This window comes from Ailuropoda melanoleuca, chromosome 1, assembly GCF_002007445.2.
Source record: "Ailuropoda melanoleuca isolate Jingjing chromosome 1, ASM200744v2, whole genome shotgun sequence".
Classification (NCBI taxonomy): domain Eukaryota; kingdom Metazoa; phylum Chordata; class Mammalia; order Carnivora; family Ursidae; genus Ailuropoda; species Ailuropoda melanoleuca.
In genome coordinates, this window is record NC_048218.1 from 124,997,797 (window position 1) to 125,015,635 (window position 17,839).

The 17,839-nt window shown below is 41.1% G+C and overlaps 1 protein-coding gene across 4 annotated transcripts in view; it reads right to left on the reverse strand.

The window, feature by feature from the left end:
- Nucleotides 1–1,372: 1,372 nt before the first annotated feature.
- Nucleotides 1,373–17,839, reverse strand: part of PRKAR2B (protein kinase cAMP-dependent type II regulatory subunit beta) — a 90,897-nt gene continuing 74,430 nt past the window's right edge. The window contains exons 5-12 of one of the 4 annotated variants that reach the window (XR_004627181.1): nt 17,537–17,643; nt 14,494–14,647; nt 9,780–9,881; nt 8,041–8,115; nt 5,669–5,734; nt 5,413–5,551; nt 2,789–3,377; nt 1,373–1,650 (exon numbers count right to left, since the gene is read on the reverse strand). Coding sequence is in view for 2 of the 4 variants with exons in the window: in XM_002913634.4 (XP_002913680.2) it covers nt 3,244–3,377; nt 5,413–5,551; nt 5,669–5,734; nt 8,041–8,115; nt 9,780–9,881; nt 14,494–14,647; nt 17,537–17,643 (777 nt within the window). In the remaining 2 variants the exon portion in view is untranslated. Of the gene's footprint in view, nt 3,378–5,412; nt 5,552–5,668; nt 5,735–8,040; nt 8,116–9,779; nt 9,882–14,493; nt 14,648–17,536; nt 17,644–17,839 lie in introns of all 4 variants that reach the window. The other 3 variants (XR_004627180.1, XM_002913634.4, XM_034666515.1) reach the window with 3 other exon arrangements.

Below are 17,839 nucleotides of genomic sequence, written 5' to 3' on the forward strand. Positions count from 1 at the left end.
TTAATCATAGGAAACAAACTGAGGGTTGCTAAAGGAATGGGGTAACTGAGTGATGGACATTAAGGAGGGCACGTGATGTAATGAGCACTGGGTATTACATGAGATGGATGAATCACTGACCTCTACCTCTGAAACTAATAGCATATGTTAATTGAATTTAAATAATTTTTTTAAAGATTTTTTATTTATTTGACAGAGATAGAGACAGCCAGCTAGAGAGGGAACACAAGCAGGGGGAGTGGGAGAGGAAGCAGGCTCATAGCAGAAGAGCCTGACGTGGGGCTCGATCCCATAACGCCGGGATCACGCCCTGAGCCGAAGGCAGACCCCCAACCGCTGTGCCACCCAGGTGCCCCGAATTTAAATAATTTTTTTAAAAAAGAATGTCATAGGTCACATAATCCGTTATAAATGTAACATTGCTAGAGAAAATTAGGAAAATTAGATCAGTATCTTCAAGATGCTTTAGAAAAGAGAAGGACTCGGCACTTAGACATATTTCAATCAAATCCAGAGTCCCTTACTTCATGCCCCATGCCTCCTTTGCAGCATTTCCACGCATTTTTTAAAAAAGATTTTATTTATTTATTTGACAGAGAGAGAGAGCACAAGCAGAGGGAGAGGGAGAAGCCGGCTCCTTGCTGAGCAGAGAGCCCAACGTGGGCTCCATCCCAGGACCCTGGGATCATGACCTGAGCTGAAGGCAGTTGCTTAACCGACTGAGCCACCCAGATGCCCCATTTCTACGTATTTTAAATGGTCTGCTAGTTTCGAACAGTAAGCCAAGCATGTTCACCCAACTTGTGTCGCAGATAGTGTTTCAATACAGGCAGCAAAGCCCTGGTTCGCAGTGACATGCAGAACACACACGTTATATAAAACAGAGAAGCATGTGTGTTAGTGGAATGTTCTTCCAGAATAATTCGTAGCTACACAGAGTGTATCCTTGAATGAAACTTCAGTGGAGGATCTCTCAAGAGTAAAGAATCTTGGCTTGTGATTGAATGATGACATCCACATCCACAAGTCAAATGTGAGGTGTTTTAATTAGATGCTTCAACATGTAAATTCCCCAGTTAGTCACACTTCTTTGGTAAACCTACACAGCCAAGTTAGTCTGTGGCCAACTGCAATCGTTTAGATCACATATGACTAATAGTTAAAATCTGTAAATCCCTATTACCATAAAGAACTATACTCGCTTCTTGCATTAGGTCTGGGGGGGGTGTGTGTGTGGCTTTAACATGAACCCCCTGTCTGTCCTGCTTCTCGCAGAGTTAAATAAGCACCGTCCAAGTCACAGGACAGAAACAAGAGAAACAAAACACAACACAAAACAAAATCATAAACAAAACAACAAAAAAACCCCAAACTTCATTAAAAACATTTTATTATAAAAGTGTGCTTTATTATAAGGTAAATTTAAATATAACCAACAATACTGAAAATAATGTAACTGGCATTTACAGCCTTGGTCAGAGTTCTTTATTAAACAGGCATTTGTTTGCTATTCCATGAATAGTTAACAATCAGCTTATGCAACAAGGTATCTTCAAAAAGTGGATAAAGAATACAGAATGATGAACCAGGAATCTGGGGGTTCTTTGTGGTTTTTCTCTTGTTTAACAGACCTGGCATTTAAAATAAAATCTGAAATAGAAAACAAATCATCTTCATGTCGTAAGCTCTCTTCCTACAAGAAAGTTTGCAAAATTGTTAAACAGTGTTCTAAAATGTGGCTAAGTTATACTTTACATACTTTTTATATGTACATTATTTGATGAACACATTTTTAACCATATTTTCATTATATATGTAAGACCACAAACGTTCCCTAATAACATCACACTTTAAGAGCTACGGAATATTTTTACCCGGGTATGTATTTCTTTAAAACCTGCTTCCCACAATGCAATTGCTCATTTAAAAGTGAACAACTGGTTAGAGCTAACCTCTCCAGACACTGGGGTCACATGGGCCTAGAAATCATGTTAAGAATAATACTGCTTTGGTTGAATGTAATTCATCTTATGGGCAGAAAAATAAGCACATCATCAATGAAAATCTATTCAGTTATGTTTACCCTGTACTTTTGAGTCCACACTAATGCAAATGGCAAGGCCTAAGGTACATTTGGATGGGGCAGAAATTCCTTTTATCTTTATATGTGGTTTTGCTTATAAAAATTTCTACCACCTTAAAGGAAACCCATGGGAGCAGATGTCTGCAAAGGATCATATTATGTACCCCTAGTGAAGAACAGAGAAACATCCTGTGGGTATGTTGATAAGGACCCCAAAATATTTTTGGTATAGGAGAGATCTTTTTCTTTCTTTTCTTTTTTTTTCTTTTTCTTTCTTTCTCTCTCTCTCTTTTTTTAAGCATATGTAAGATCTCTGGCTTCTAGAAGACAGGTTTAAATAGCATTTAAAAAAACCATTTGTGACATTAAATGTCAAACTCAAACTTTTAAAGAGTACAGAGGACTACAAAATGGAAAAAGAAAGCAGATATATGCTTTATGAGGAAACTGTGTTAATGATCTCTCATCTAAAAAAGACTCTTCCCTATTATCATAACGACTACATTGCCCGTCTTTCGAACCACTGGAGTACGGAGGTTACTGACATTATGCCAAAGAAGTCAAAATGTACTTTATTGCAAATATATAAAAGGTTTGAAAATTGCATATGATGTGTTCTACCATTTCACCGTAGTCCAAGGCCAGCACATAACTTATCAAGCCAGAAAAACTTGAGAAAACAAAAATGATTAAAACTGTACTTACTATATAGTGAGTTGTAAAAAGAATGAGGCCATGCTGTCCAGCATGAGTCACTGCCAAGGTCCCTTTTCATGGGCACAGTCACTAACACAGCGATCCGGGGAAGTCCACACGAACACGTATCACCCATGGCAGCGTCCTTTAATTATCTTCTTACCCACAGATACTTTCAGTATATTACAAATCATCTGAATAAACCTTCCACTCAAATCATAATTTTGTGGAGTACAAAGTCATTTCATCAGTATGTCAGTATTTTTCTGACCTACTCTTTAGAAAGTGATGGTAAAGCCTATTGAGTATTAAATCACTACTCTGTTTACGGATACATTGTAAATGTAAAAAAAGGAAAAAACTTGAAATCACAGAAAATGCTTGGCATCTACACAAACACATTCTCAGTGGACTAACCACTACTGTGTAATTTTGTCACTACGGGTCTTGTCCGTACTTTTGCTTCATGCAGTGGGTTCAACAATATCCATGTTAGTTCCAAACAGGGCGACTAATTGCTCTTCGTAGGTGGCAATGTTCCTTTTCATAATTTCCATGCAAGGTCCCAAAAGCCTTTCAAATGCCTGCACATCCATGGCTAAGAAAAGGAGAGAACAAAAGAAAAATAAATTTAACGTTATTTTTGCAAATCTGAAAAATTCTGAAGTCATTTATGATGTATATTCTGCAGGTGTCAATAATGCAGTGGTATTTCTAGATATAATTCAAATGCAAGAGAAGGGCATAAGGGTAAAAATGTTCCACTTCAGAAAGTAAACAGCCAGTGCTCCCTTGATAACCTGATTGTGCAATGCTAGGTCAGGTGGGAGGCTCCTGGTCTATGGTAAGAAAAAAATAAGTGGCTGTTACAGCAAGGCCTTGGAATTTTAAAAAATAAATTAGTTTTGATGTCACCACCTCAGTAATATGAACTCCTTCAAGGTGGAAAGGGATTTTTTTTCCTCTACTGTTTTCCCCTCTCAGGGTTTACAATGTTATGCTGTAAAGACCCAGTGTTACCTTTTGTTAATGTTTACTCTTCTATCCTATTGTCTAATCAATTCAAAATGGCGGCCAAAATGCTTTTGTCCACTTCTAAGGATGTGTTCTATGTCACTTTGCCTGCCTCTCTCCTGCATTTTTAAAAACTCAATTTGTAATATACACATGGAAAATATGATCACACTCTCTACCATAGAAATACAAATTAAAAAAAAATTTTTTTTGTTTTTGCCTCTCAAATTTGCAAAGGTACAAAAGACAATGTTTGCAAGAATAGAGGAAGTGGACGTTCTTGTATTGCTGGTAGCATGTAAATTAGTACAGACCAAGAGAGCCGGTGGTATACCTCGAATGCCATAAAAAGAAAGCATACTCTTAAGAACATTTCTAAGGAAAAATTCTATATATGGGAAAGTAGTCTGTGCACAACAACACAAAAACTCTCCCGCATGCCCAAAATATGGAGCCCAAACCCCCAAAATATTTGCCAGTGGGAAATTACTGAATAACTTAAAATGTGTACGTTTATCTCCTACAACGCTACAATTTGATCAAATGAGAAATAAAATGAGCAAGTGCCTACTAAGCTACAGTGAAGGAAAACAAAGCAGTTGACAAAACTTGAAAACCAGAAAACCCACGCAAATAAAAAAAGAGGAGAAGAAATTATCACAGGATCACGGGGTGGTGGCAGTGGTATGGGTGACTCTCATTTTTCCCAGCCTTTTCTGTATTTCTCAGATTCTGTTTAATGTGAATAAATTTGTTAGAGAAAAAAATTAACAGGGTTTCACTCACGTCACCTTTACTCTTTCCTCCTGCCTGTACTCAGGAAAATTACCGGTCAGTTTCTACCTACCTTCTCTTTCATACAAGTGTTAACACTTGATTAGTATTATACTTACTGAGACCCTTTTAAAAAGTGTCTTTTCTAAGAAGTTAATTCTGAAGATGCCTGCAGAGCTGGGGAAGCTGATTTTATTCTACTGAGCTGTGCATGAGAACAGAGTGGCTGATTACTGTGCAATCAATTTTCTTACAGTGTCCTCGACATGGACCCCACCTGCCTTCTGTTTCTCACTATTAAAGTAAGTTCTTTCTCCCAGGTCAGATCTCAGATGCAGATAGAGGTCTTCCAGCTGAAGGTGACATTTGTGATGTCGCGTCATTATGGCTGGACAACAAAGAAAACCATACTGCCTTTGACAAACCCAAGCCTTCGTTTCCTAGGACTAGGATGAGCAAGTGTTCCCACAGACCTTCCAGCTTTGCCTGCAGACCTTGATGGACGCTGTAAGAATACTGTTCTAGCTGGCTTTTTTTTTTGAGGAACACAAACTTTATTGGAAAGATGAGACCTAAAACTCCATACTCCCAATTCTTCACTAAAACAAGATGTTCTTTCATGCCCGTACGGAAGAACAAAATAGTATGGGACGATTTGTAAAGAAAAAACGAAGGGCTCCCACAAATGGGATTCCATAATGCGATGAATCTTGACCTTGTTCTCTCTTGTGGGGACCATAAAACTTGGGGACCCAGTGAGCTCATCGGTACAGTCACATGAGCCCATGGAATGCAGGTATCACAACTGCAAGCAGGAGAGGCACGCCCACCGCTGTGACTCCTACCTAAACATTTGACGGTCCCGATGGCGTGTGCGGAAGCTGCCCGAGGTTTGTTAGTGACCAGAGCCAGTTCTCCAAAGTACTGGCCCCGAGAACACCGCGCGATCTCCACGGCGCCGTTCTCTTCCACTTCTGATTTACCCTGACAAGGTAAGGAAGAGCGTGAAAACTCCGTTATACTGACTCTCGGGTGAGTATCAGAAAGGAAACCTGTTGCTCTATCGCTAACATGCATTTTTTAGGACTTGCCAACACCCACCTTTCTTTTCATAGTGATTTTCACTTCGCCTGATTCTACGATGAAAAAAGAATCCGCCAAATCTCCCTGTAAGAAGGAAACAAAAACAGAGGGCAAAAATGCAGCTTTTGTTGACAGCAATGCTGTTGCTTCTCGTAGCCCTGAGATCAACCCAGCTCTGCTGTACAGATGATCGGCCTGAAGAGTGAAGGCCCGGGGGAACAAACTATCTCACTGTCTACACTGAGAGGCCGTGATCAACAATTCTAGACTAATGAGCTCATCTGTAAAATTATTTGAAATAATAAAGTCTCTCCCATGGCACTTCTTGCTAAAACTAGCCAAGAAAATATGGCAAGTACTGAGGTAAGAATTTGGCCCCAACTCCAGCATGGTGACAATGTCCACGGTCAGAGACGGCAGGGCTGTGTCCCAGCAGCACCTGTTGCCTCACTGGCCAATCCCGTGCTCCCCAAGAAGCGCTCACATGCGCACCGTGTCATCCTCTGAAAACGAGCATCGGCAAGGTGGCCCAAAGAGGAGAAACTCTCAAAGAGGAGAAAACAAGCAGACTTCTCAGGAAGCAGTCCACGTGGGCCCTGACGTTTGTACTGATGCTCCACTCTACCTCGGGGCCTCAAAAAGGCTTCTGAAAGTTGCCATTTCTAACTACATCCCTGCTTTCCCTTCTTTCTGTTTTTGGGTGAACTCTGCCTTGATTTCCAATGATGCCTCCCGAGCTAAAGAGTATAGTACAGATGAGAGCAGATCCTGACTTTTCTGAGCCTCTCAAAGTGATTATAGAGACACTTGGGAATTTCAGAACTGTTTGGTACATACAATTCAAGAAGCACAGTATCAGATTACATCACAAAAATGTGGAGTCTAGACTTACGTAACATATTTATGTTTATAAATGCTTAAAAAACAACTAATACCTAAAATACCTTTAATAAATCCTAAGCATAATATATACATACATAAAATCTCCAATCTCTTATCTTTATACCCTAAGAGCTTCCTGTTAAATTTTAAGTGTTTAAAATCATAATAGGTCTGTTGACGGCTGTGTAATTGTTTTTTCAGATTTTATTTTTAAATAATCTTTACAGCCAATGTGGGGCTCGAACTCACAACCCCGAGATCAAGAGTTACATGTTCTACTGACCAAGTGAGCCAGGTACCCGATACTTCTGTTTTCAAAACGTGCTCTAAATGCACGTAAGAGTGGCAACATAGGGCCCGTGGGCTGTGCCAGTGTCAGATCGTAGGTGTGATGGTGTGAACCGTAGTGAAGCCAGAGGCACTGGGAGAAAGTAGGGGGAGGGCATGGGACCTCTGTATAATCACTGCGACTTAACATGAATCTGTAATTATTTCAAAATAAAAGGATAAAAACAATGTCAAAAGTGCTTTTGTACTTGGTTATTTTTCAACTTCCATGAGTAGAACTTCAGTCTCGTTCTCTAATTTGACTCCACCTCCTTCCAACCTGACTATAATCTGTGTGTGCACACGTGTGTACAGGAGCGAGAGACTGATTTACTTGTGTATCTGCCTTCTAAAACAATGACTCACAGACCTTGAGTCTCGTTCCACATATATCAAAAGAAAAGATAATACTTTAGATAAAAATTATAACACAGCATAAATGTTGTGATACAAAATTAGAAAACGTTAAAATCTGCTTACATCATTCAGCTGGTGCTGAGAACTGTAACTAAGAAATGCAGGTGCTATCTATCATCTGCCTGCTTTATCTGTGAACTCCGACGTCTTCATGAATCCTACTTCTTGGTGAATTCTACTTCTTGTCAGCTCTGCCCTAACCAAGGCGTGTTTTCCTACCCATTCCAACTGGGATCTCGGAGAAGCATTAGGGGTTAAACGGCACGTCAGCCCCCATTTCGTGCCAGGAAGCTGATACAGTACATGGTACAGTGTGTTCCCTTCTTGATTAATTTTATCAGGGAGCAGCCCCAGGAGGCTTCATCCTGAACCAATCATGCAAAACTCTGCAGGAGCTCCCGGTGCACCTTCTGGGTCCCTGTTATCTCAAGGAACGTGCTTGCCTGTGTTTTCTGATTGTCAATGACATCTTATTGTAGAAACATTTGAATTTCATGTCATGTACAAACAGAAAATTATCCAGAAATCCATTGGATGATTTAATACATATTCATCAGGAGTTACTTATATAAATTAAAATATTCCAATAGCTTAATGGCTGTAAATTAAACCACTTTTAAGAGGTCATTTGGTGGAAGCAATATTCCTTTAAGCCACCACTACATACTAATTATAGACACATATGAAAAACTTATCAAGATCAGCCTCGTGGAAGAAACTTTTGGAATATAACCCTAAGCTGAATGACCTAAGAAGTATTATACCTGAGCAATGATTTGTTCTCCATCGTTGTATACTTTGGTGCCTATTACATCCACCACCTTCAGGCGTTCAGAAACCTTCAAAGAAACAAAGATACGATTAAACAAACTAAATGGGTAATCTTCTCTATTTCAGAAGGTAAAACGTGTAGCCTAGAGGCCAAATAAACGGCAACCTGTGGGTTTGTGCGTTGTATTAACTGCCGGCATTTTAAAAGATTTCTCAGGAAAATCTGAATTCCCAGCTTCTCTTGAAAAATCAGGAGACTCAGCACCCACCCAGCCCACGTTAATGGCGAACGGCAGCAACGGGCTGTGGGTTCGGCAACTGTTCTGGAGCTGGAGCCCGGGTCTGGCTGGTGTCCCGCCCTGGCTTCCTCTGCTCCTTTATGTTCCCTAACTCCAAAGGCATGTGGATTTCCAGCCTCTGATCGCCTTTCATTTTAAAAGAGATGCCGCTAGACACGATCGGCCGCCTCATACATATTCTGTAACGTGGCCACAACCTCCACCAGGCGTGTACCGACAACCCAACAGAGGGAAACTGCGGGAGATGAGTCAGTACTAATCCCAAGGCTTGTGGCCAAGATGCAGGACGGTGGGGAAGGCAGGGGAGGAGGAGATCTGGGATGCGCTAAGTTCGAGATGCCGATTAGACACGTGAGCGCAAATGTCAACTATGTGGTTGGACAAGTGCATCTGCCGATCAATGGAGGGACCTTGCCTGGTGATGGCCATTTTAGGAGACACCGATAGCTAAGCAGTTTAAAGCCAGGGCATTTGACAAGGTCACCAAGTGAATAAGTGTAGCCTGAAAACAGAGGAGACCCTGGAATGCCAGTCTGAAGAGGAAAGGAGAAGAGGGGTAAACAGCAAAGTTGACCGGGAAGGAGAAGACACACCGTGTTTCCACAAGCTCTCCCTGTAAAGGTGTAACTAGTGCCGCTGCCCACATTTCTATCATTACGTCAAGTCTGCTTTTACTTCTGTTTTTATTTAAACCCCAGTCAGCTAACATACAGTATAATAGCAGTGTTCAGGTGTATGACATAGTGATTCAACAGCCCCATACAACACCCAGTGCTCATCACAAGTGTGCTCCTTGATCCCCATCCCCTATTTCCCCGTCTCCCCATCTCCCCCTCTGACAGCCATCAGTCTGATCTCTAGAGTTAAGAGTCTGTTTCCTGTTTCTATTTTCCCTCTGCTCATCTATTTTGTTTCTTCAATGACACATGAGTGAAATCAGATGGTATTTGTCTTTTCTGACTTATATCGCTTAGCATTATACTCTCCAGCCCCATCCATGTCGTAAATGGCAAGATTTCAAACTTTTTTTGGTTGAGTAATATTCCATTGTGTATATACACCACCTCTTCGTCATCCATTCATCAGTTGATGGACTACGTGGGCTATTTCCATAACTTGGTTGTTGGGGATAATGCTGCTATAAATATCGGGATGTGTGTATCCCTTTGAATTAGTATTTTTATATTCTCTGGGTTAATACCTATGAAGTCTGCTTTTAGATAAAGACCACATATAAATCCTATTACTTGTAAAACAAAGCAAAACAAAACATCTGCAGCTACAGGTAGTAAAAGAAATACCGTGTTACCCAAACACCATCATTTAATCTTTTCAAATAAAAATATTCAAAGAAACTTTCCTACAGAACTAAATGTTTGAAACAAAACAAACTTTTAAAGCAAAATAAAACATAAGCATAAACATATACTTACTTCCAACGATTTAAGGAATGGCAGTGACTCGATAAAGCTTTCATACATTTTTCTCTTTTTGGCATTATTTTTTACAATTATTCTCCTGAAGGTTACCCTGTCCTAAAGGCAGAATAGCAGATACAGAGACAGGTAAGCGGTAGGTTTTATTAGGAAAAAAATTTGAAGAGATAGTTTCATTTTAGTCCCAATAAGGAACAAACAATAACTGAAGATTTTGAAATAAAAGGTTAATGTTATTATACGTTTTTCAGATTTTTTTTATTTCTGCAGGCATAAAACATAAACCCATATAAAATATTACTTTCTTTTTAAAAAAAAAAAAGGAAACAGCTTACTTTTATTCAGAACAGCTCTGGGCAACATGTAATTGGGATAAAGCCACAGGGTGGTGCTATTGCACCATTAAAAAAAGGCCACTAGACCTGTCTTCCTCTAGCTTTATTGACATATAACTGATCTATAACATTGTGTCAGTTTAAGGTATATAACGTGTTGCTTTGATACACTTATATATTGCAAAATGATTACCACAATAGGGTTAGTTAATACTGGTATCACCCCACAAAATTACCCTTTCTTTTTTGTCATGAGAACATCTAAGACTTACTCCCTTTGCAACGTCAAAGTATACAATACAATGTTAAGGATAATTACCACACTGTTCATTCAATCCCCAGAACTCATTCACCTTGTACCTGGAAGTTTCAACCCTCTGACCACCATGTCCCCCATCTCCCCGACCCTCAGCCCCTGGAAGCCACCTCTGCACGCAGTGTCTCTGAGTTCGGACTAACACAAGTTCTTTTACTGTAGGTGACAGCCCTAGGATGTCCAAAATCACGTCAGGGGAACATGACCAGGATTTTTTTTTTTTTTTTTAAAGATTTTATTTATTTATTCGACAGAGATAGAGACAGCCAGAGAGAGGGAACACAAGCAGGGGGAGTGGGAGAGGAAGAAGCAGGCTCATAGCGGAAGAGCCTGATGTGGGGCTCGATCCCATAACGCCGGGATCATGCTCTGAGCCGAAGGCAGACGCTTAACCACTGTGCCACCCAGGCGCCCCATGACCAGGATTTTTTTAAACAGAAGTTTAAAAAACGAAGTTAAAAAAATTTAACTTACAGTTATAATGGACCTATAATATTATATTAGTGTTGAGTGTACAGTATAATGATTTGGTATTCATATATATTGAGAAACGATCCCCACAGTAAGTCTGGTTAACATTCATCACCATACATAATTACAGATTCTTTTTTTCTAGGTGTGGGAACTTTTAAGATCTATACTCTAAGCAACTTTCAAACATAGTATGCTGTAACCACAGAGGCCGTGGTGGAGATGACATCTGCAGGTCTTAACTTATTTTATAACTGGAAGTTTATACCTTCTGACTCCTTTCACCCATGACCAGCATTTTTATAAAAAATAAAGACTAGAAAATCTCAGCATGCACACCTTTTAGTAAAGTGATGTTTAGTTATTTATTTCAGTTATACACAAAGACACACATACGTAAGTTAATATAGTAATATATTGGTGAATATACTGGTTGTGATATTTCCGAATGGAAATCTTCATGTGGGTTGCAGGAAAAAAAATGCATGAAAAACACTATTAGAATTTTTTTAATCATAAATTAATCATAATGAGATCTTGAAAAAATTATGTACACTAGGTTGTCACATCCACATTGTCAGAGTTTTTCTTTTTTTAAAAAATGTGCACAGAAGAACTACAACTTTCTTGAATATCAGTCAAATGCCAGTGTTTATCATTCTCAGGGTTCTCAAACGTTCCTCCGTTTATACTACTTAACCTCAAAGATGCAGAACTCAATTAAGGAACTAGGGAAAATTTTAAAGATAACAAACAGCTCAAAAAATGGTTTTCTTACAAACTTTATTTTGAAACAATCCCTACAAAACTTTGTAATGGTTCTCAGTTAAGAACCCCTAAAATTATGTTGGTTTGTCATACACCGATAAACAATTACACCGTTTTAATATCCAATAAAACTGAAATATTTTCATTAATTATTAAATTACTGTGCTGACACAGTGAGGCTGAATTTAACGGAACTGGTGGGATGGGGGAAAATGCCAGCGTGGATGTAAGCCTCCAGGAAAGCAAACATCCTGTTCCCCAATTTAGTTTATTACAATTTGACAAGGGCTATAATGTGGAGTTGTAATCCTAAATAACTTTTTTAAAAGAGAAAAATGTGCAAGATAACTAGTAAAATTATTGAAATAATTTCCAAGCTTGGGTCTGCATCAGGGTCAGCTGTAGTATTAAAAAAAGGTCCTGAGACCCCTGACTAGAATGACTCGAACAACGTCCGTGTGTAGGGCTCACTAACCTATATAGGTCATAAAAGTTCCCCCGGTGATTCTGATATATAATCAGGTTTGGGAAGCAGCTGCAACACCATTTTATGGAAAAAGTTTATTGCAAAACAAAGAAGATGAGAAATAGTTTAGTGATTAAAAATTAACCACAATGAGGTATTTGTCTCGGGGAATACTTCTGTTAGTGGTCCACCTCTTCACACCCACTCTGACATATAATTAAAATCCACAAAGTCCCATTTCAAGTGTTTTCAGCCTAGTCATTTCAATAATCGCCTTTCTGAATCATCCGCAGGGTCAACAAAGGGCTTTTCTCTTGGGATCTGCTTATCTTTCTACCTGCACTTAACATGGCAGAGCTCCAATCTGCTGGCCTTAAAAGAAAAACATCTTTTCTACTTGACTTTTCCTGAAAAGGGGCATAGATAGTTCGGTAAGTGGCTCTTGAAAAACATATTTGAAGGATTAAGTGATAGGTTAATTCTAATTTTTAAAAAGTTCCTGCACTAGGCACATACGTGCCCACGGTGATCATCACAAACTGTCCACTTGAATACCTTGCAGAGGCAAGTAAAAATCTCTGAGAAAGCTTAATCCTTCTTGATGGTTTAAGTATCACACACACTGGGAAATGCTGGGCCATGGTACCCAGTGTAAGGTTTCTACCAGGGCTGCAGATTATGAGTACTCAAGGGGCCACCCTGCTGCACGTGTGGTCTTGTTCCAAGGACGTGCGGGAGGAGGCTTACGGACCGTGCACCCCGGGGGGCTGGCAATCTCATCCGAATGACGGCACTTGCAGCGGATGCCTTCCTTATTGGGACAGGTCACGGCGGACTCTAGATGGAGCCAACCACTCTGCTAACCAGTAATCACGTCCAATGGACCTAGCCTGGCCTGGTTTGGGGTTTCTACTTGCTGGCTTTGGGTGTTCAAATCTTTAACAGTCCTTAAAACACACCAGACCATGAGATTCTTGTGTGAAACAATTCCAAATTTCCTTGTACAGCTTAAAATGTGACTCACCACATTTTTACTACAGCAACAGTAACCGCCTGATTTTAATAAGAAGAAACGTACAACATGTATGGTTTCTCTAAGAGATTTTTATCAGCTGAATCGACTTCAAAATTAAATGGTTGAGTCGACATGGAGCAACAGGTTACCTGTGTGAAGCTACATATGATCCTTGGGACCCAGACTGCAAACAGACTTCCTATTCCCTCCACCTCTTCTCCTTCCACGAAAGGATTTTTGAGAGAACTAATCTAACAAATACATGTTGAAACTAGAGAGTGGGCCGTTTTTAACAATTAAAGAAGGAAATACAAGTATTGCAAATATGCCCTAAAATCATCGTTGCTTAAAGTGTGCTCTGGGCACAGCAGCACTGGGGTCTCCTGGGAGCTTAAGGGAAATGCAAAATCACAGGCCTCATTCCAGATCCAGGGAACCAGGATCTTCAGTTTAACTATAGTCCCAGGTGATCCATAAGCACATCGGAGTCTGAGAAGCACCAGCTTAAACACAGCCTTCCAGAATTGGCCACTCTGCACCCCGATACCATGTATGAAAACAATCTCCCTTCCCACCTCACCCAAGTATCTTTAACGTTTAAGTCTTGTAGAAATAGCACCATTAAATTCATTTTAAAAGCCCCAGGTCCCACCCCCGCAGAATCTGATTAAATGAGTCTGTGGTGGGGCCTTGGCAAGAGGATTTCTTTTTTAACGCCCTCCGCCCTTCAAGTAATTCTGATGTGCGTCCAGGTGAGACACACAGGCATCCAGTATTGTGATGCTACCCAGCTGCGTTTCCATGCAAAGTTGTTAGCATCTTATAGCACACCAAGAGAACCTGTGCAGGGAGGCTTCTCAGATCCTAGCACGCGCCCGAGTCGTGCGGTGGGTTTGCTCCAGCACAGGCCTCTGCGCCCCATCTCCAGAGCTACTGACTCGGTGGGCCCAAATCAGTAAGGGAGGTGGGAAGAATCTGCATTTCTAGCAAGTGCCCAGGTGATACAGATGCTCCTGGTCAGGGGACCACACTTAGGGAAGCACAGATCATATCACAGAAAATAGCATGGGAGTCTTTGTTCATTGGTCTGAGTGGCTGGTTTTTAAGGGTGGAGCATTTCGGATCTGAGTCTTTTTCCCAGGACCAGTAGGTTAAGCTCCTGACTTCGCTGGGAAAAAAACATGAAGATTTAACCCAGCGCCCAAAATTTCTGCATCCAGTAGTTGCTTAATAAGATTGCAAAGAAATCCACCTATTAGAACTAAAAGACTCTACGTGCCTGGCTTTGGTCATAACAGTTTTTACAAATAACACTCAGGTCAAATCAATCTTTCACTCACCAAACCCCACAGAGCACCGGGAGACGTAGCAGTGATTGTAGCCGCTCTGGGCGTGTTGTACATTAAGGCCAGTTCGCCGAAACTCCCGCGGTTGTCGTAATTCCCCACACACCTTCCGACACCATCGCATTTCACATAGATATCAAATGTTCCTCTGTCGGACAGATGAAGAAGAGGAGGTCAAATCTCATGACAATAAGACATCATTTTGGAGAAGAGCCGTGTTCGACAAAATCTCCTTTCCACCTTCCCTTTCTCCTCCGATGACAAGTAATAAAAGGGCATCGATATGTGCCAGAGACAACATCTGTGCTAGACAAGCAGGAAGAGACCATGAGCTAGACTACGGTAAAGACCGGACATGTGCCTGCCGGGGGAAAATGAGACCAAACAATAAAAGTTGAATGATAAAAAAGCTAGACTCCAACCAAACAGAATACGCACAGACATCCTTCTGAAACAGTGGACCGTGGTTATCTCTGAGCGTAAGAAGAGTGAAGGACGTTTTAGGAGTTTTTGTGTCTAAAGAGAACATGTATTACTTTTGAAATCAAGGAAAATAACTTATTTTAAGATTTTATTTATTTATTCGACAGAGATAGAGACAGCCAGTGAGAGAGGGAACACAAGCAGGGGCAGTGGGAGAGGAAGAAGCAGGCTCCCAGCGGAAGAGCCTGATGTGGGGCTCGATCCCATAACGCCGGGATCACGCCCTGAGCTTAACCGCTGTGCCACCCAGGCGCCCCGGAAAATAACTTTTTAAAAAAGAATACAGCTCTAACAATTTGGTCAGCCCTACTCTACAGCCCTACTCTGCAGGCTCTTGTATCATCTACGGGAGCGGCCAGCAAAGCAAGGCCCACGGACTGGCTGCCTGCTTTCCTGTGTTACCAGAACACAACACACGGGTCCACCTGTGCCTTCTCAATGGCTGACTGTATGTAACCACATCAGCAGAGCTGAGTAGCTGTGATAGACACACAGCCTCGATGCCTAAAGAATCACTCAGGCTCCTGACCGCATCCGGGGCTTTACTGCAGACTGACCCCCAAGCTAAAGCAAAAAAGTGGTGGAAATTCAGACTAAATATCTGAGTGTGGTCTTTTCGTAGGTCTTTTTATCCTGTGCTTATCTTTTATTTGGGTTCATGTTCGAGGCAAGCGTCTGTCTGGCACTGTCCTACGTATCTCACAGACCCCCTATCTACAGAACTACATTCTTCCTGTGGACGACTTCCTTCCCATACACATTCTCGGTCTTATCGGAGACCATGGCTTCAAGGCTTGCTGAAACACCTGAGAGGACAGACAGCAGAAATTCTTTGGCTTTATTCTGTTGTCTAAATCCCTGACAGAGACAAAAAAAGGGAGAGCTTTTAAGATTAGGAAAGGACTGTGAATGGTAAAGATACAACAAAAGCCAAAAACATAAGATACGGCGCAAAGAGATTAATGAATAAGAGAGTGACTGGCTTCATGTGCATGGACAGAAGGGCTTTTCAAGGATACTTTCTAGAATCGGTTTCATGACTATTTTCCAAGCACAGACTAATTCTTCTATTAACACTATTTACACTTTGGCACCAAAACCGTTTTATACATTTTCTACTTTGAACAGAAGAAAGTACATGACAAATGTGCTGAAGAGAAGTAAAATGAGCCCCAGTCTAGCTGCCGGCACACAGTCTAAAGGTTGTACCACCTTCTCATACACATTTCTTCCTTGATAACATGAGGCGTCAGGCAGAGCGGAGCCACAGAAAAACCACAAACAGTGGCCAAGCGACCCGGATGCCACGCTGGCTGACCTTCGCCGACTCCCGTCGCTCCTGTGTGCCTGGGAGTTTTCATCTACCAAACGGGTGATTAGGCTCTAACTGACCAGGGAAACGTAAGGGAGTTTTTATTGTATTTGGGTTTGCCTTATCCCCCCACAGTTAAACAGTTTAACAGCTGAGTGAATCTCTGAGGTGTTTCACTGATGAAAGCTGTTAAGGATCCCAAAATCAAGACTTTAATTTACATATGGAATAACTGGGTCTGTTCTAAAGTCAGAGAGCTCACCCCGGCCCTTGCCAGTGGCTCTACAGGTCACCACGGCATTAGGGATGAGGCAATGGAGGAACTGGTGAGAACCCTCCACTCGGAGAGTGTGCAGGACTGCTGATGTAGGAGAGATGCCAACCCCAGAGCCAAGGCAAGAAACGAGGCTGCGCAGACAGATGGGGTGTGATTTTCCGCAAGGCTCTGAGCTGAGCACAACTCTACCCAGAAAAGCAAATGCAACCCAATAAATCCGGCCGGGCTGGGAGACGACTGTGCGGCCCCCAAAACAGGAGGGGCCGGGGATGCCAACTGTCTCATGGGCACTTTAGCATCACTTTACCAAAGTGAAGAAATAAAGCCTCCGTTCAGACCGCTCCCCCAGTACAGTTCAGGGCTTTTACCTATTATGCTTAAAGCACGCTGTTCTCTGATGAAGTAAAGCACAACTGAACGATTTCTGAAATTACATTTTCAATATGAATGCCCGCCTTCCTATTTAAATAAAAGAATCTCTCTACAGTGTCTTAAAATAACTTCTCTATAAGGTTTTTAATGCACAAGAATGCATAAACAATTTCTGGAAAGAACATAAACTACCCTCTCTGCCATGCGCGTGTTTTACTTTATCGTTAATAGAGACAGAACAGATTGAGTTATATGATTCAACACCCCAGATGCCGTGCTCTGCCTCCCTTCTAAGTGTAACAGGCGTCCTCTCAAGCCAAAGTTAATAAACGAGGCAGCTCACAGTGAAGGACTGAGATTTATGGATCTAACTAACGAAAATCATCCGTTTTTCTATAAACTAGGCCTCTTTTCACGATCTAATGTGGCTGTACCACACGTATTCACAGCAGGCTTCCAGGGCCTATTATGGAGTAACAAGAATAAAGAGGTAACAGCAACTATCGAATATTAATTTGCCAGTCATACGAAAACCGCGGCGACTTTATACGGAAGGTTCATTAATTTCCGCAGTGAGGTTACGCGAAACTTACCTATCGATCACGTAGAAGTTGTCACCATCATCGCCTTGATCAATTACGTGCTCCCCTTCTTTGACCAGTTTTTCAAACATGGCATCTAACACTTGAGACATCTGCTCCTATTTTTTAAAAAGAAAAGATACAATCCTTATGTTTGTCTACAATGTGTTCTCTTAACTAACCATCAACGGCTTTAGATTTCTGTGAAGCAGCTTGAAGGAACAAAAGTATCATCACTGCCATTAAATCTTGCAAAAAAAAAAATACACAGCACAGTTGTTCTTACCACCTAACAAATGAGATGATTATACATTT